Consider the following 19,424-nt stretch of genomic DNA (forward strand, 5'->3'; position numbering starts at 1 on the left):
GGGTAGCCTGTTCCAGTGCCCAATGACCCTTTCTGTGAAATATTTTTTCCTAATGTCCAGCCTAAACCTCCCCTGGTGGAGCTTGAGGCCATTCCCTCTTGTCCTGTCCCCTGTCACTTGGGAGGAGAGGCCATCACCCTCCTCTCCACAACCTCCTTTCAGGTAGTTGTAGAGAGCAATGAGGTCTCCCCTCAGCCTCCTCTTCTCCAGGCTAAACACCCCCAGCTCTCTCAGCCATTCCTCATAAGGCCTGTTCTCCAGCCCCTTCACCAGAACAATCAGAACAACCATTAGTGACACAGATACAGGACTCGGCCTCTCTCCTGAAGATCCCAGTAAACCTGCCTGCTTTGCCATTGATTTCAACATATTATCATCATGGAAAGCTTCAGCCTGTTTCACCACTGTGAGCACCACTCGCTCACTGCAACAGCCATCACCTGCTAAAAGTTTTTAGGCTTTTGCTTGAGGTCTGAGACTGCTTGTTATTGAAAAGATGTAGGTCACGTCATTGGATTTTAAACCACTCTGCCTTTCATGAACAGTTAAACATTAGGACAGGCAGTAAGCAGGACATAGAGTCTTTTAGGCTCTGTAGGAATCCTCTGAAAGCATTCATCAGGAGTAGTAGAAACCCCAGGTATTTGAATGAAAACTCTTCTGATTTTACTATGGGCTTTTTGTTATTTCTCTGAGTATTTATGTATCCATTGGCAATTATATCGATGAATAATTTAAAAATATAAGTTCTTATAGACAATAGTGGTACACTGCTTTTATATTTACTCCGTTGGTCTCAATTTGCAGGAGAGTCCAGTGTTTGGAGCCAGCGGTCAGGAAGAGCTTGCCAAGAGACTGGCAGAGCTGGAGCTCAATCAGGAGTTCCTGAGTACACTGGGAGATGATCAAGACTGGTTTGATGAAGACTATGGCCTGAATTCCCATAAGGTCCCGCAGAAGCAAGCTGAGGAACCGGCAGTGCTGCCCAAGATAGAACCGCAGAAAGTGCCAGCAAAGCCAAGCGAGGAGCCTCTGGCCGTCCCTCACACTGCGGTGGAGGTGGAGGGTATGGTGCACGCAGCAGCTGAGCAACTCTGGAAACTGAAAGAGCTGGGTCGTGATCTTCAAAGCTGCAGCCTTCATATCGATCTTAGTAGTACTCTCAAAGAGCAGGACACAGACACAATAAACAAGCAGGTTTATAGAAAGGTACAGTCTTCAGGCATTTTATTCTTGTCCTTTGAATCTTTAGCGTGAATGACAGAAGTCTTAACTTCTACTTCTTTCTTTGCTAAGGTGGTGTTTGATTTAACAAGAGAGATCTTTGGGGAAATCTTTGCTGAGGATCCTAATCTAAATCAACCTGTTTGGATGAAGCCTTGTAGGATAGCATCTGCTTACTTTCGCCGAGTGAAAGATCCAAGTGATCTGGATGAGATCAAGGTAGGAGGATGTCTTTGTTATGCAGGGGAAGTGAGATGAAAAATACCGTCTTGGCACTTGTCTGAGTGTAAAAAGATCATAACAGCTGTGTAAGAGATGAGTTGAGAAGAGAAATGAGATTACAAACTCGGAAGGGGGTTTGCCAAACCTGTCCTTTTTTTTTTTGCTCAATAGGTTTGCTTCCCTGTCCTTTTGGCTGGTACTGGTTGCTTTTAAACCTTAGTCCTCTGTGCAGAACTCCCAAAATGGCCTTGGTCTTAAAACATAGGGATGCTGACAGACTGCTGCTTTAGCAGATTTCAGTGGAACTCTCTATGTTGGCGTGGATCCGACGGTAGCCAAATGGGATGAGCTGGATTTTTTTACTCGGGCAAACCTGTGCCACCTCATTAAGGGCAATGGGAGTTGCCCAGAGGGACCCAAAATTTGACTGGTGAGGGCATTGTTGTGTTTGGCGAGCCAAGAGCGCTCTCCTGTTATTTGTGTAGCGCTTAAGAAAGAACAAAACCCCCAAAAGCCTGGTTGGAGCTAGGTTAAACTTGCAGGGTTGGACATCTGGAAAAATACTGTCTTCCTGAGTGCACCCAACAAAGAACCTTCCATACAGCTCCTCAGGACCCACGCAAAGACGTCTACGTGTACTGTTTCTTCTGAAATTGAGGGTGGGAGTTGACTGCAAAATGCAATACAATAATCAAAATAATTAACCTGCTGAAGAAACAGCATGGTAACTGCCTGGAAAAGACAGAAATAGTATCTAGATCACTCTAGTAGCTGAGAAGGCTTTCAAGGCATGTGGTGCAGGGGGTAAGGCAGGGGCACAGGACAAGGACACCAAACTCCCACCCTGCTTTTCTTTAATCTTTTCCCATAAAATGCATTGTCATAATCTCCCGTTTGCTCTCCTGTTTTATTGAAAGTGTCTATTCTCAAGATAGTTACAGCGGTGTAATTTTATTTTTCGCCAGTTCTGGATTTAATAATTGTTCTGATTGTGTAATGTCGCCTCAAAGACTTTCACTGTCGCTTTCTTGCGTGCACTTATATCTCTTAGCTGAACAGGAAGGTGTTATGTATTCTGTAATGTGACTTTTGAGGGTAGGTACTTTGTGCATACGTTTCACTTCTTAGCTGAAATGTGATAAATCTCACCCTTACTGTTCTGTAGAGCTTCATTGCAGCTGAAGTGTTGAAGTTGTTCAGCCTGAAGAAGGAGCCTAATCACAAAACAGACTGGCAGAAGATGATGAAATTTGGGCGGAAGAAACGAGACCGAGTGGATCATATCCTGGTCAGTGGATGAAAATTAGCAATTGTGTCAGATACTGCTCACTCGACTGAAGTGATTCTATTTTCCGGTATCCAAACATGCTGTTTAAAGAATACAAAGCATGCCTGAGGTCTTGGTAGAGGGTGTTTCATTTTAGAGAGCACCCTGTTGCCAAAGCAGAAGTCAAGTAAGGTGACAAGTGAATTCTCTGTTCTTGACTACTGATTTGACTGGACTATAAATTTGCCCACTCCCAAAAGTTTAAAGTGTGAATTTACAGAAGGACATGTTGGAATATTTGACTGAGAGGAGAGTGAACTTTTTCTTTGGGAAGGGAATATGTTTCTCCTAATTTAAATGTAAATATTTTTCCTTTGAAGTAACATTGTTTAAGGGGAGACACTGAGAACTGAATAAACCAGATCTGCAACCTCTCGGTCAAATCTGGTTAGGAAAGTCATTGGGTTAGAACAGCAGAAACTTTGAAGAGAGTGAGTGGGACTCGCTAATCCCTAGTACCCACAGCTAAGTGTTTGCTCTGACCTGGGCAACAAGCAGGACTAGTGACCACGGGTGCTGCTGGGGCAGAGGCAGTTGGGTGTCCCAGCTGCGTAAGGTGGAGCACATCTGGCTGTGTACTAGTTTTTGAAAGTTGCTTGTTGGCTTGTATTGCAGGGTGATTAACAGCTTTATTGGCTATAATGATAGTGAAGGTTCTGCTTGGGAATATGAGTCGTCATTAAGACGGTGCTTCACTTAATTATACCTGAAATTGATTCCACACGCGTGCGCATATATGTAACTTCAAGTCATGGGTCATGTGGTCTTTTAATTACCCATCAGTGGAAGGTTTCCAACACAGGCTTTTTCCCAGGGGTTTAATTTTAATTGAATGTAAATAGAATGTCTATGTATAGGACCTGCATGTCCTAGTGCTCTTGAGTCTGGGATACTCTCAGTTCTGGAATATGGAAGCTGTTAAATCACGCACGAAAAAGTCTAGTGTTTAGATCCCAGAGAGCTAATGGTACAACTCTTACACTTTGTGTACTAATTTCCTAATTTCTTTGAACTATACCTGGAAAGAAAGATTCCTGACTAGAAAAAAATGTTGTAGTTGAAGGCATCCAGTGTGGTTTAGATGGAATATGTTTGTATTTCAGATGATCTGCTCTGTGATTTACATGCAGACCCAGACATCAAAGATTAATGGAGCTCTGACAAGTTTGGCTTAATAAATAATGAGTTTAATTTTACTTTGTTCTCACAAGAATATGGTAATAAAATTTTAGCTGAAGACTGGGAATAACTCTGTGAAGCTTGCAGCGAGTCGTGCTTTAGGAAGAAGGCAGTCTCAGCGGGATTGCTAACAGATTTATACTGTAACGTAAGCCACTATTGGATAAACTTCTAGCTGAAGGGCCAAGGAGATAGCGTTCCGTTTCTCTTGCCTTGTTCTATTAAAACCTTTATAAACATGAAATATCTTGATAGCTTTCTCTGTCTCCAAGTCAGCCTCTGACTTGTGCTTAAGGTGATGAGTTCTCGGGGAAGGCTAATCCAGGGTCACAAGTGGATATACAGGTCTGTGCAAGACCTGCTGTAGATCTGCTAGTAAATCACGGTGTACCCGAAACTGAGGGGTCAGGTTCAGAGCTTTCCAAATCTGCTTTGAAGTACATTGAACAAGTACAACATAGGGATATCCTGAAGGAGAAATCTAGACCTTTTTTTGGTAGATTTAGGTGCTGTAGAAGCAAAATTGAAAAACCTTTGTTGAAGTTTGTTGAAGTTGAAAGTACAACCCATATGCACCTCTTGCAATGTGCAGGGGTTGTCATGGGTACATATGAGCTGAGCTGATTCTCCACATTCTTTTCCTGCTTAGAAAGACAAAGACTGTTAAAATAAAACACAGTCTTTTTAAAGCAGAGGTAAACATTCTTAGGCATCTATTATTTGCATGTAAACATTGAGCACAGGTACCCCTTCAAGTAAAACTAACCTTCAAAAGAGCTTTCTGTTGAGACAACAATGTATTTTTAGTTACTTTAGCGAGAGAATCAAACACGTGTGACCCAGGAGCTCAGGTTGAGGGTTTGATACAAAGGAAGGAGGATCTGTTGTACACCACATTCTCCAGCATAGCTGTGATGGCTGTCAAATAATGACATCATCCACCTTGGATGGCCGAGTGGCTCTAGAACCGGGAGCCCTGGCTCTTTGCTGAATTTCCTTTTGTTTCTTTTGAAGGCATAGAGCAAGTGCCAAGCTATTTTGCCCAGCTTAGTCTCTAGCTGCTTATCCACGGGTCTGTGTTCTTGGATTTATCATACTAAATGCAATTCCCAGTGGTTCTTGTCCCCACCAAAGGTTCAGCCCTGTGGGGAAGGGGCAGGGCAGGAAGAGAAGTCTGTGCTGCGCCAATGCTCTCTGATGCTGGGTTCTTGGTCACTTCTGAGAGGAGAACAGGATGGATTAGTCCTTCACCTTCTTGGTCTTTGCTGCTTCCACCAGCCACTGCATCTTTAATTGCATTTTTATTCGTCTCCTCTTTCCCAGAATTGACACCAACGCAGTTAGCCATGTTTTTTTTGCCAGTGACAAAACCCCCACCTCCCTCTTCTCCTTTTTGGCAGCACTGTCAGCTTTGATCAGGCATCGCTGTCGTTGGGATGCATCTGTAATGGGATTTCTTACGGAGTTCTCGGCTCTGCTGAACAGTCGCTCCAGTTGTTAACAATTAGAGCCAATCTTGGCTTTCAGTAAACAAGTACAGGAGATTTGCCTTTATGAAAAGCTACTTTTTTTGAAGTCAGGTTAAAGGAATGTTTAGGTGTTTGCTTTCTTCTCATGTCCCTTTGTGTTGCCACCTTTATCACGTGTGCTGTGTGGGAGCATTTTGAATGTACACGCAGACCGAGGTGCTGCTTTTGGTGCAGCAGGGTTTCCTGCACCTTTCAAAACCTCCTTTTAAACTGCAGCAAGAACCCTCAGATCTCCTTACTGAAGTTCAGGTGCTAACAATAGACTGTTTCCACTGCTTTTTTTTCACTTGGGGCTTCAGCCAAAACTCACTGTGCTGATCTGTTTGCAGGAACTCTGCCATTGCTGTCCCTGCCACCCCCCCTTCCTTTTTTTCTGGAGCCTGAGGAAGCAAAACCTGCGTGTTCGGCTTTCACACCTGAGAAGCTTGCCAACAGAGTGCTGAAAAGTACTCGGTCTTCTGACCTGCTAACTTAAGGGTTAGCACGTTTTCTCTGAACTCTCCAACAAAGCAAAGCTGTTCTTATCAAGCTGGCTTAATTGGAAACCCCACTTCTGCGTTGCCTGAGAGCTAAACCCAAGAGGAGTGCAGTAGGAAGAGGAGAATTGGAGTCTGCTTGTATGCAATCGTGCATCTTAAGATTTCCTGGCCCTCTGAGAGAAAGGGCTGTGAGAATGCACCTGCCTGCTGCCCTTCTGCTGGCATTCTTCCTAGGTGGTAGTTTGTTGCTGGATTTTTGTACGTGCCAGTCTCCAAATGATATACTTACTCTTTAAATATAGTTTATTTTGCACATACACATGGGTTTGAATGCTGACCTTCAGAAATCAAAACTTACTAGTTTACTTAAAGTTGCCTTCCGATTATATTCTTTTAAGTTGGTTTTTTGGGGTACCGTGGCACTTATTAGATGGCCAGCAGGATCGTGCTACCTTGTTACCTCCTGATTTTCCTTTTTCCATGCTCCCTTCTTTGACTCTTTAAACAAACCCCAAGCACACAAACCCCACACTAGATACCCTGCAGGAGGAAAAGATAAAGAACACGGAATGGTTCCTGCACTATTTATCTTTAACTGTAGGATGGAATTCAGTCTTATTGAAACTGTTTTTTCCTGACTTTGCCCAAGTACATTTCTCCTTGGTAAAGAGAGCTCACTTCCTGGTGTCAAATACATGAAGTTTTACTTGTGTCATGAGGATGTCCAAGAACTCAAATGCTGCATGTGTACTGAAAACAATGCAAAGCCCACTTCCATGAAAGCCACAGTAGTCGCCAAATAAAAACAAACTGTCTCTATTGCTTGGAAGCAGTTTGTAATTATGCAGCAAATGGATCAGACGTTTCCTGGACAAAGCAGTCGCACCTGCCTCAGCTCAGCTGTCTGCAGCGAGGGCTGCAAAGCCAGGGCAGTTGCCACGCGTGTTCTGAATATGCTGTAAACCAGGCTTGCCCACAGCTGTAGTTGCACTTTCTCATAGTTTTCCAGAGGTGTGCGCAAGCAAGTCCTCTTAATGTCAAAGGAAATTGTGCACTGTGCCTCTGAGAAAGAGAGGAATGATAGAGGCAAGAGGAAGCTAATCACTGATACACTGCTTTTCCTTCTTCATCTTTCCACTACTATTTAACATGCAGCCTTTCTCTGCCTAGATCGTGTTACCGTGTCCTCTCCCATCTATGTGTGTTTCTTTATCCCATAAATCTTAATTTTTTCCTCCTGAAGCACAGTAACTGTCCCATCACGTTGTTGCAGGTGAGACAGAATGATCAGTAGCTTAATGTGGGTCTGGATGTTGGGTTTTTTTTTTAAGGGGGAGTGAGATCAGAGCTTTTAACCTGCTTGATTATTTTACACACTCCCCCCCACCCCCAGCGTTCCGTTCATTAGGTCTGGACCTCGCTTCCCAGAAGGGAGGTTGCTGCTGGCCAGGGAGGCTTGGGCAGAGCATCCCATCAGTTGGTGTTGTGCAGCCGCTCACAGTTATCAGTCTTGGATGTCATTAATCAAGGTCGCTGGACATCTCCTGGCATGTGACTCCAGCCACCTCCTTCATCTCCTGATCTTCCTCCATTTCCAGGATCTAAACCACCTTCTTTTGGGGCCCTTGTTTTCTTTCCCAGACCACTTTGGCTTTTTGGGAACCTTTCTTTTTGGCTCCACCTCTCCTTTTTGTGACCCCCATCTCTTGCTTTTCCTAATCTAAATTATCTCTGATGCAGACACACAACACATGATCAGCCTCCATGATGGTGCTTCGATCTTATGCCTCTTTATCGGTGAGGACTTTTTTATAGAATTCATAGAATAAATGCTGCTGTTGTTCAGTCCAGGGTTTATCAGAATTCACAACCAGCACGTACCGATTGCAGGCAGCAGGGCTCTGTTGAGAGTTCAGAGTCTGTTTCAGACATCCAAACACAGGCCGAGTTAAATTATCTTTAACCTACAACACTCACTGAAAATCTGATTGCTGTTGTTATTGCTTCTTCCTTATTAATAAGTAGCATGATGAAACCACTAACACTTTCTCTTTGACAGCATCTGAGAAAGGAGGTCTGTGCTGAAGAGAGGTGCTGGCTGTAGTAGTGCAGACGTTTGCAAGCCCCTAGGGTGACTCTTCCAAAGCTGTTTGCAGGATGAGATCCCTGCCCTCTCCCCAGGCTCTCTTAAGAGAGGAGAAAAGGAGCTGTCAGACTGAAGCCCTGTGTATAACTGAAGGCTAATGAATGGAAACAAACCCTGAAGCTGTGCCTGTTCCCTGGGGTTCCCATAGCAGCCTGCTCTTGGGCTTCATGCTGTGTTTGAGTTATTGAATCACCGTGATGCTACAGCTGCTGTCAACTTCAAAATGGACAAGTTTCTGGGTGGTTTAGCTCCAGGCAAAAGAGGGTGATGGGGCTTATAGCTCTTGCGCTCTGTAGATAACTCTTATTATGCATTGGTATTGGGTTAGGGGATTTTCAGTACGTTTTACACTTGTCTGTGTGGACGTTGTAAATGCATTTTGAGTCCAAAGCATAGGATTTGTGATCAGAGGAGCTTTCTGCTGAAGCAGAGCAGAGAAAGAGCTTTCAGCAGGTTTACTTTGTAATTTTAAACGAGTGATGTTTGCACCCACTCTTTCTTTCCTCAAAAGTTTGAGCTTCATTAGGCTGTATCTGTAATACTAAAGTGGTCGCTTAGACACATCGTTAATGAGTTTAATTGGAGATGTCCAGCTGGGAGAGCCTCTTGATAAGACTTGATTTGTTGAATGAAATTATGTATTTCTGCCTGTTGCTAGAACACCGATTTACCAGTGAACAGTAAACCAGGATTTTGCTTGTCAAAAATTTAGGGATAGAAGGAAATAAAGGCTCTTTGAGTTACTCTTTTAGATGTAATGGTACAAAACTCCATTTGTAATAATGCTGTCAAATCCACGGAGTGTGGAGTGTTCTGTGCAAGTGAGTTGTGAAACTCATACGACACATGCCAGCATGTTGTCTTCTTATACAGACGAGCTGCAAAAGTTCGTTATTTCCTTTAGGTTTCCTAGTTCTTACTCAAATAAACTAAACTGCAGTAGTCTTTTCTTCTTCTCCTTTACCTGCTAAAGGCCTTTGCGTGATTTCTTACCGGTTTAAGCTGCATGGAATCAGCGTCTTGCAAATACACATTTAGGGATTTTTTTTATTGGAGCTTCTCCCGTTGGCCAAGAATATCCAATCAGCTGAGTTCTTTCAAGTGAAAAACCTGTGCAGGAATATGAAATCCTTTGAAATGGATACAATAGTGCAAGGTAGAAAATGTTCATACAGTGAAATAGCCTGGTTCAAATAGATCTATGTTTGTTTTGCTATTCCAAGCGTTTCCTGTAATCTCTTACAGAGACGGGCAGATATATTGTTGGCAGATGCGTGCTGCTTTGGACTCTTTCTGGAACTTTGCAGGGGATATCCTAGAGCAACAGGATTGTAATGTTTGTTCTGCCTTTTCCTTTCTACCCTTCAAGGTGCAGGAACTTCATGAGGAAGAAGCACAGTGGGTGAACTACGATGAGGATGAACTGTGTGTAAAGATGCAGTTGGCAGACGGGATCTTCGAGGCCTTAATCAGAGACACTGTTGATGTCTTGAACCAGATAAATGAGAAACAGCGGAGGTTGCTGCTTGTCTGACAGCACTGAAGGTAACCGTACGGCTGTGTCGTCACAGGCCTGTCTGACTCCTGACATTCTCTCCACCCTGCGAGCGCTGCTGCCGGACTTCCACCTGTGGGGTTTAAAGGCCATTCAGATGTGGTCAAAGGAACCTGAAATTGCATCCGCTGCCACTAGAGACCTCACACTGGGTTTGTTTGGAACAAGCTGATCCCGCACTCGAGACTGTGTGGTGGAGCACTCAAGACTGTTTGTGTGCCAGGGCGGTTGTGCCGCGTGACTGCCAGCAGCTGTCTGAGGCCCCGGCCTGGGGCTTTGACATGTTCGGCTTGTGCTCCAGAAGGGTTGGGTTCGGTTGGGATATTGGTTGTTTTGCTGGGATGGCTGTCAGCCGTCAGTACTCGACTTTTCTTATAAATGTGAGTAATTTGGGGAAGAAACGGTTTGGTCAGGTTTTAGTCTCAAATGGAGACTTGACTGTACTGAACAGTGTTATAATGTTCGCACCTTTCCTCCTGCAGCCCTAACAATGTGCATCAGTTTCTTCTGCTCCAGAGCCCATTTAATTCCCTTCTCGGTGAAGCTGGTTTTCGTCTTTCTTCTGTGATGTGGTACCAAGTATGGTGCTAGCCAGTCCAGGGAGATTAGGTGGTGGTGTTTTCTGCATTCAAGTAAAGAATTCGTGCTGCTTTTCCTATGTAACTTGCTTCAGTCCTGAGGTGGAGCAAGATAAAGCCCTCCTAATGTCAAACGTGAAAGATGAGCCCATAGACAACTTTCCTCCTACTGTGTAGCGCTTCTCTTCCTGGAGCATCAGCTGCTCCCAGATAGCGGATACTCAGGATTTTCTCAGGCATGAGACATGCAGGAGTGGAAAATGTTTCCTCGTAAAAATTTGGCCTTCAATCCCTCAGCTTCTTCCCTTACTGCCACCTAATGAATCAGAGAGGCTGTTACTTGAACAATTTTTGAGAACAGAGTGTATTCACCAAAGAAAGTGGTGTCAGGTGCTTGACTGTCTGCGTGTTTTGTCCTTGTGGGGTTTTTATTTATTTTCAGATAATTTATTAAGTGGTTGGAATTATGGTTGGAATATTATAGGAAAGTGCCCTGTGCGGTTGGCTGCGCTCTCTGCATGTTTTCAGGCAGCTGAACTTGACATGGCATCTATTCTGGAAAATTCCAGAGCCCCATATTTTTTCCACAAAACCTTCAGCTTCTTGAGACAGATACGAGGGGGAAGGTAAGAACCACCAAACCTCAGTGACTGGGGTGGGAAGCAAAGGCAGGTCTAGGAATGGATCTTTGTCACATCTGGTTTGGAGACAACAGAGAGTTGAGGGGACTAACCTGAAAAATGATGTGAAACTTCCCTGCTCCATCTGTTTCCTTCCTTTCCCAGAACTTGTAGGCCATGGCCAGCTCTTAGTTGTTGATTTAGGTCTGGGTTCAACTGCAGCATTCTTCTGCTGGGCGCTCCTTCCTAACCTCTCCTTCCCGCTCCTGTGTTTTTCTTGGAGGAACACAGACTGAGGTCCAACGTTGATGCCTTAATAGTGGATGTCCTTGTTTGCTAACCTGAGACAAGACCCAGAGGAGACTCAGATTCCCCAGACATGCAGGAGTGTGGAAAGACACTTTGAAGCCCTCGGAGGTGCCCCAAAGATGCCACAAGCCATGATGGGTGTGGCAGGGAGATCTCTATCATTTCTTTCATCTGCTTTGTTCTTGAGGTTCCTGCTATGCATCCCTCTGCTACTGCTCCATTTTGTGTTCTCCTTTCCACCCTCTTTTTTTTTTTTAAAGCTATGGTTGGAATATTTGCCTTTTGCACAATGACACAGCTGGTAATTCTTCAGGAACAGCTCTGGGAAATGTTGGATTTGTCCGTGCAGGTTCTCAGATACAGCGTGGCCAGCTCCTTGCTTGTGAGTTAATGGTGAGCCATATTCCTGGGAGTTTAACGAGTGGAAGAACAAGGAGGAGGTTGTGTCTGTCCCACAGTAGTGGCCCTTCTTGCTGGCTGGAAGTCAAATAGTCTTGGAGAATCGTTCAGCTTTTCTTCCTAAATGATTCACTTGTCCACGTAAAATGTCACAGTGCTGAACCAGGAAAGTCGAATGCTTAGGACAGAAGCAAACTAAAGCTGCTGTATTTAACCAGCGTGGTGTCACTGACCGGGGCACCTCCTCAGATTCCCTTTCCTGGGTGTATCTTCTTCAATGGCAGGATTGCTATTCTTACAGGTGGCAATTACGGGAAGAAGGCAGAAACCTGCACCGTAGGTTTGTGGCTGGAGTATCAGAGAAACAAAGTTGGTATCTATCCTGTAGATAATGTGGCTGGTGTTGAGAAGGTTGCCCGGCGTCCCCAAGGCTGTTTGGCTGTTCTGCGGGCTGGCGTAGCCCCTCCGGGCTGTCGGCCTGCAGGGAGAGGTTGTACAGCCAGCCTGCTGGGTACGGAGGACCACTGGAGATCGTATGCCTGTTGTCTTGCTGGCTTGGATAGTGCTGGTTTCGTACCCTCAAGAGAAGCAGTAGCTATTTTGACAGCTGTTTTGAAGCTGTGTCCGGCTTTATTCCTTTGCTGTCATCACCCTTTACTTTTGGTAGCAATCCTCACTAGGAGCAACCCTAAAAAGACTTGAACGTGCATGGATTATCTTCTTGATACCTCAGGTGTGTTGAGTTGCGAGTGTATACTCTAAACCTTGAGTGTGTTGAGTACTTGTGGACTGATGATTACCGCGATGAAGCAGTGGCCTGCCTGGGTGGCGGCTGGTAACGAGGCACGAGGAGGCCTCGAGTCTCGCAAACAGAGGCTGAATTCTCCATTTCTCTCCTCTCCCCTCCTTTCCCGTTCTAAGAATAAGGTGATATTTCTGAGTCCTGGTTATCTTAGTGGAACCGTGTTAGAAGATGCAAGGCTGAGACGTTTATTTGAGACCCGTGAGCTGCTTGGGGCAGTGGTTGTCATCACTGGGGAGATGTGGCTTCCTCTTCAGAAGGATCTCGGTGCCAGGCGGGAAAGCCCAGGCTTGTGAGGCCAAGGAGCGCGAGTACCTCTCCCACAGCACGATGCTTGCCGAGCTGTGGATTTCAGTACTTCTGCCTTTCAGAAAAGGCTTGTTGCTCACAAGGTGGAACGTGGGATTGAAAAATCCCATCTTATTCACTTTCCTTTCTTGAAAAAGTGGCCTTAGCTTTTTGCAATACTTGAATAAAGTGTGTACCTGCAGAAGATCTTCAGTAGCACAGCGACAGAAACCTTTTAAGTGACTATTCTGCGGGGAACTGCATGCAGTTCCGACCTTCATATCCCTTTGCTACCTTAAGAACGTTAGGAAAATAAAGGACTTTTCAGCAGAGAAGCAGGTTATTTAGTGCATCTGAAGTGTTTACAAATCAGCTAACATGGAGAAAAGCAAACTATTGAACTTATTTGTAATTTAAACATTAAATGCACAAATATATACAGATGAAAGAGGAATACTGTAATTAACTTGCATTTACTATTTTTTTCCTTGACTTTGCAGAGCCTTTTGATACACGTTTGCAAAGCCGCCTTTCAGAAGGCTCCGTCTCCCTGTCTACTGGGATGTGGAGATGCTGAAAAGAAACCCGTTTAACTGTGTACGTGTAAATAACCTGGTAACTTGGTTTTTGGGCCAGTTTCAGCTCATGTTCACATCCAGAGCAGCTTTGCACAGTAGACAGACCCAAGGATACGGAGGGTTGGGGTTTTTTGTAATTAAGAACTGTAAAATAACCAGGGTGGTCCCTGTGTACACCAGTGTAAATATGTTTGGTTACTGAAATGTACTTTAAGAGAACAAATTCTGTAAATAAACTGATTTATAAATTAATCTTGTTTCCTGGTTCTTTCTAAAATGGAACTTTATAATTACCCAAATGGTTGCTAATTCTGAAGGTGTCCTGGAAATCTGTCCCTTGTACATTCCCCTTTCTGTCTGATGCTGCACTTGGGATGCCAATCACAGTCCACAAAATCCCATTACAGTCGCCTTAATTATAATCATAACATTATTAGAATTTCCTTATTGTTAAAGCCAAGCGTTGGGAACAGCAGAAGCAGCAAATGGCGTTGTGTAATCATTGCAGGAGCGCGCTGCAGGAGGAAGATTACTCCTTAAAAGTTTCATTTAAAATAGGTTTTAAAAACTCATGGTTTAAAACCTGACATGGAGGGAAAGCTCTTTCTGTCTAAACAAGGCTCTTGGAATTCAATTCTTCAGAGCCCCAGCCTTGTTTTGGATCCCACAATTGGGCTCCTAAATGGTTACAGCTGCTGTTACCAGCACCAGTCACTTCTTCACTGAAGGAGTGAGTGTTGTTCCCTGGGAACTTTATGTATGGGTGGAACTTTGCTAAATCTTTGCTGTTTCCTTTCCAGGATTAAAAAATACAACCCGCGAAAGGCCCCGGAGCTCTGTGAGGTGACAGCTGAGCAGTCGCGGTGCCAAACCGCAGGTGTGCTTGCACGTGGCGAACGAGCAGCAGCATGAAATACGTAAGACGAAGCGTGTTCGTTGAGCTGCCTCAGTGTGGTTTGGTGCCGTTTATCGCTGTACAGCCCAGCAGAAAAGGCTTTGCCTTTCATTTACTACAGGTGTCTACAAAACCCAGCGCTGGCCTTTGCAGTTTGGAGGCTGCTGCTTTCCAGGCTGCTCCTCACCACTCTCCTCTGCCTGGGAGGGGCGTATGCGGCAAAGGGGGGTTGAACAAAACCATTGCCGGTTTGCACTGTGCTGAGCAGTCGTTTCCTCTTGGCTTTTCCGTAGCAGAGGTGCTTCGTCCTGGAGGAAGACTTGCTCCGCTCGGACTTTAATTATGGAAGCAGCTTTGCTGCAGTCCCGTGGTGCCAGTGTGGTAAGTTCTCAGCAGAGCGTGCTGGGAACACGGTCTGCAGCCCTCATACGGACGGAGAAACACGCCGCAGCCCTCTGAGCTCAGGGAGCTGAACTGGCCAAAGCGCGGTGGTGGGTCCTTTGATGTCCAAAGGGCCGAGACAAAGTGGTGCTGCAGCCTCTGTGCTCTCATTACCGAGCAGCAGGAGAGAATCCACGTCGCTGCTTTCCTCGCCCTGCAGCAATTTTGCTCCATGAATCCTGCATTTTCAGACAGTCATCTGCTTGCGGCCTCCGATATCCATCCCTGGAAGTGGCTTATTGTGCTTTTCACGTTGGAAAAAAAAAAACTGATTTGTGCTTCTCTGGCTAAAGAACTGGCTTCTCTTTAAACAGCTCGAGCGGTGGGAACGCTGCCACGGCGCTCTGGCGGGTGACACAGAAAACTGCTGCAATGCTACTGCTGTCCTTGCCCAGAATGCCCAGTAATCAGCTTGACGAAGGCTCTAATTTCCTCATTTGCAAGTCTACATTGCTTCACTTTGGCACTGACTTTCTGCGGTGGTGTTTGTGCAACTCTTTCCAGAACCCAGGGAGCGCAGTTGCCTTCGACAGCCGCTTCACCCGTGGACCCGGTGAAACTCCCGCGTTGGGCAAGGGCCGGGATCGGCACGTTGGATCGAGTGGGACTGTTTTGGTGCCTCCCTTCCCGGGTGCCTCCTGCTCCCAGGTGCTAGGGAGGGTGCCAGTTGCAACCATCCCGCATCCCGAAATGCCCAGCGGAGCCCTGGAGCACGTGAGATGTTGACTCTGCTCCAGACATCGCCACGTCCTGCGTAGCTAAAGGGCTTCCTGCAGTGTCCAAGCTCCCCTCATTAACGCAGCCCTTAGAAGAAAAGGAGGCGGTGGGGAGCTGCTGGGAGCCAGCAGGTCTCTTCAGAGCACAGGAAGGAGAGGAGGGAGGCTGCCTGGCCACTGGCACCCAGCCCGGAGCCTGGAGCACGGGCCGCTGGCGGGCAGGAATGTGGATGAGATGTAATGGGGTTTGAAAGCAGCGGGTGCTCTCTGGGATGCAGGTCCTGAGGGGGGGAGGGAAAGGCACCCTGGGAGGTCTAGAAACTGGAGTGAACAAACCCCATAGCACTGCACGTTCCTGCCTCCTTCTGAATAAGATCATAGAATCATAGAATAACCAGGTTGGAAGAGACCCACCGGATCATCAAGTCCAACCATTTCCTATCAAAGATCCTGCAGGAATTTGGGGAAAGGAGAATAGAGCTGTTGAGAGGCAGCAGCTCCGTTCCGAAGAATGAAGGTTGGGCAGGATCAGGGCACGGGGACAAGATTTGGGGCAAAGATACCTTCTTCTGCCTGACTAGTGTGTGGTGGGAGGACGGCCCAGAGGAGGTCTGATTGGCTCCCGATCTGAATGTTTCTCTTGGCTCTATTTTTCCAGCAACTTTGTGCTTGCTTTGCAAGCCTTGCTGTGTCCCTCGGGCTGCGTTCTCTCCCTAGAGCTGGTTTCAGGTGGTTTCCACCTGCAGGCTGACTTGTCTTTCACCGCCCTGTGGAATCTAGGCTGACTCCAAGTAGGGTTTTGTCTGAGAGTTGGCTGGAGGTGGAATTCAGACTGCTTCTGGGAAGTGTCACAGAGATTTTATTTTCTTTTATTCCAGCAACATAAAAGAGGCTGCAGGGGATTCTGCCCTTCAAGTTGCTCAGCCTGAGGAGCTCAGCAAGGAGCCTGGTCCAGCACCCGTGTCCTGCTTTGCTGCTCTGCAGAGGTGATGGAGCCCGCGCTGCTTGGTGAACCTGAGATTGGGCACACCAGCCCTTGGCAGGTGAGACCTTGCTTACGTTGCAGGACTAGTGCCACAGCGAGAGAGGAGTGCTCCGTTGTCATCCGTGTGGTATTCTCTGTTTCATGCGCTGCAATTAAACCAGCTGCCAAATAATGATGTGGCAAACCTGGGCGGTGTGGCCTCCCCCGATCTGCTCCTGGAAGCTGGGCAGATGAGCTGGAGTGGAAAACATCTGCTCTTAGCATCCTGGGTTGTGGTGATGATTTATGCGTCTAAGTAGATCTGAAATTTGCAGGTGAAACGTTTCCTACCCAGACATACCAAAGATCGCACCCGTTCCTCCCGATCCCCCCAGGTCCCTCTGAAAAGAGCGAGGGCATCGTCACTGCTGTCTTTTTGAGCAGGGATGAATCAGCAGAGGGTGAATAGCAGAAAGGGGCTGGTGCTGCTCCAGCCTCTCTGCAGACACAAGCTACGTGAACACATTCATCACATCCTGAGAATGCACCCCGGCTTTTCTTTTACATCCATTGTTATTACAGGCTTGTTGGGTTTGAAAAGTAGAAATCAACTGTCCCCAGCCAAGCCTGTCTCACGTAATCGGCATTTCCCGGCTATCAGTGGGGGCCACAAGAGGCTTTCCTGGTCTTCACAGGTGTGAGACCAGCCGAGCCGATATAGGATGGGGGAAGCAGTTATGGGTTTACTCTGTGTGTTATTCCCTGTCCTGGCAAAGCCACAGAACCTGGCAAGTTTATAGCCCGGGTGCTGCCAAAGGTCTTGTCTGAAACCTCAGCAGAGGTGTGACTGGTGCCACCAAGGGAAAAGTGCTACCTAGATTAGAGTGTTCCAGCTGACTTGGACCAGCTGGGAGGTGGCAGCTGGCAGAGTCGTCACTTGCTCGCTGAGGCTCTTTGGAGACGCTAATCTCTTTTATTTAGAGAAGAACCATGCTTTAAGTGATGCCACGCTCCACATCAGGGAGGGCTTCATTGAGTTCATCGGTCCATCTCATGAACACTGGAGAGAGAGGAAAACCGTTGAGCCCCCTCCACAGCTGGTGTATCTGGGGTGCTCCCAGCGAGTTGGATGAAAACTTCACCCAGCGACCTCCGAAATGCCAGGGCTGGGTGACAGGGTTGCCGTGATTGTATCATGAGTCTTGCATTGGCCGCGTGTTTTTCTTGGAGTCAGTTCCTGGAATCACACAATTAGGTAGGAACGTGTTCTCTAATTTTCAAGGAAGAAAGTCCATTTCGTCCTCCTTGTCCCCAAACCTTGACAACTGAAGGGAAGTGAGAAGGCCCTGGGCCAGCTTATCTGGCCGTTTCGGGCTGTTAGTGTTTTGCAGACAGATTCGTGGTTTTAAAAATGGACAGTAGAAGCCTTTCCGCAGTTGCTGCAGTGTCTTCAGTAATCCTTACCAACACTTCAAGGGCTGAGTAAATATAATTCCAACTGCTCTTTCCCCATCTCCTCTCTAATGCAGCACAGACACCATCAGAGTAGCTCTTTGTGTCTGTGAAAACGACTCGTTTTGGGTGCACAAAGCAAGTTCTGCAGGGCTTAAATGATTTTGCTGAGATCATAGTGGCCTTTGAGGCTCTCTGGCTATTGGTGTTGCCCACACCTCATGGACTACAAGGAGATTCCTGCTGGATGTTAGTTTGTGAAAGGAGATTTGAGAGCTGATGAGCTCTGATGAACTAAAGCCACGCTCAGCTGCTGCCCAGGGGCAGGTGCAGCATGGAGACCTCTCTGGTGGTCCTGAGCCCATGGGCTTGCTCCGAGGGAGTGGAGCACACCTCTTCCCAAAGCAAAGGATGATAGCTTGGGTGCTGAAGGCTTTCCTGTGCAGCACAGCTGAAAATCAAGCCGGTTCCTAAATGTGTCTGGGCTGTGGGACTGGGTGGGAGCTCAGCACCCATCTGCTGAACCTCCACTCGCGGTGAGGGGGGCAAAGCAAGAGAGGACAACAGGCAGGCAGCACTGGGAGGGCATTTCCTAAACCTCCCCAGACTTGTGCCATGGCTTGATTTTTTATTTTTAATCCATCTTAGTCTCTAATCCATTTTAAAATGGATTATTTGAAAATTTCTGCTTTTTCTCTTCCCTGTCTCAGGGCATCCCGCGATGAAAATCTGGCTCTTCCGAGTTGGAGGTGGAAAAAAAAAAAAAAGCCTCATCTCTTGCTTTACAGCAAAGTTAAAAGGCAAAATTGATTTGGGCAAGTCTATGCCTGGAAAGGTCTCCAGCCTGCGGGTGCAGGAGGCTGTTCCCTGGAGAACCACACGGCTGGGACGTGCTAAGCTGGTCATCGGCAGCGCCTCCAGCCCTGGCTGTTCCCTGGGTGCCGGACGCTGGAGCATCCCCAGCCTGGGGCTCTAGTGGGTGAGCAATGGTGTGTTTCACCTCCAAAGGAGCCGGAGCCCCCAGCGTGGACTCTTACCCAGCTGCCTTCAGGTTGGGTGCTGCTTTTGCATCTAAGAAAGGATCCAAGGAATTGAGGTTGGACTCGATGATCCGGTGGGTCTCTTCCAACCTAGTTATTCTGTGATTCTGTGAGGTTCCCTGGAAGGGAGGGGTGAGCTGGGTGGGGAGGATGCCAGCAATGACACTGGTGCTGAGCACCTCTCCTTCATTGTGATAACCTAATCAAGTTGACTATAGCCCAGGGTAGAATAACGGTGACTGTGAGCCTAAACACAGGGAGTTGGGGTCTTTTAATCGCCAGCTGGGCAAAGATGAGGGGTAGCTGTGCCTCGGAGTGGTGGCTGGGTGTCTGTTGCCCACCCTTTGGAGCAGCCCTGCTACCTCTCTCCTTCCTCGCCAAGCAGCAAGGGCTGATAATCCCTCAAGCATTTAATTACAGCTGCCAGGGCTGGAGCAAACCATCTTCTGCCCCGATTGCATCAGCCTGGGCTCGCGGTGGGTATATGGCAGCGTCCCCCCAGGGTGGTGGCCGAGGGGCTCTGTCTGACCTTGGGGAGCCCTGTGGCTCTCCGAGAGCCGTGCCCGGTGCGGATGCCCCTGCCTTCTCCTGCCAGGGGTGGCTTGGCTCGGGCAGGCTCGTTTTTCTGGCACGGCGAGTCCGCCTGAAACACCTAGGTGGGGCCCAGCAGGGCTAATGGCC

At 47.0% G+C, this 19,424-nt stretch overlaps 1 protein-coding gene across 11 annotated transcripts in view; it reads left to right on the top strand.

Annotated features, from left to right (window-relative positions):
• CEP350 (centrosomal protein 350) overlaps nt 1–13,487 on the top strand; it is a 78,826-nt gene extending 65,339 nt beyond the window's left edge. For all 11 annotated transcript variants that reach the window (XM_069862664.1, XM_069862674.1, XM_069862669.1 and 8 more), the window contains 4 exons: nt 808–1,209; nt 1,297–1,443; nt 2,612–2,734; nt 9,476–13,487. In XM_069862664.1, the coding sequence (XP_069718765.1) occupies nt 808–1,209; nt 1,297–1,443; nt 2,612–2,734; nt 9,476–9,640 (837 nt within the window). In that variant the 3' untranslated portion in view covers nt 9,641–13,487. The remainder of the gene's footprint in view (nt 1–807; nt 1,210–1,296; nt 1,444–2,611; nt 2,735–9,475) is intronic.
• The last annotated feature ends 5,937 nt before the right edge of the window (nt 13,488–19,424 follow it).

Source organism: Phaenicophaeus curvirostris, chromosome 8 (genome assembly GCF_032191515.1).
Source record: "Phaenicophaeus curvirostris isolate KB17595 chromosome 8, BPBGC_Pcur_1.0, whole genome shotgun sequence".
Classification (NCBI taxonomy): Eukaryota; Metazoa; Chordata; class Aves; order Cuculiformes; family Cuculidae; genus Phaenicophaeus; species Phaenicophaeus curvirostris.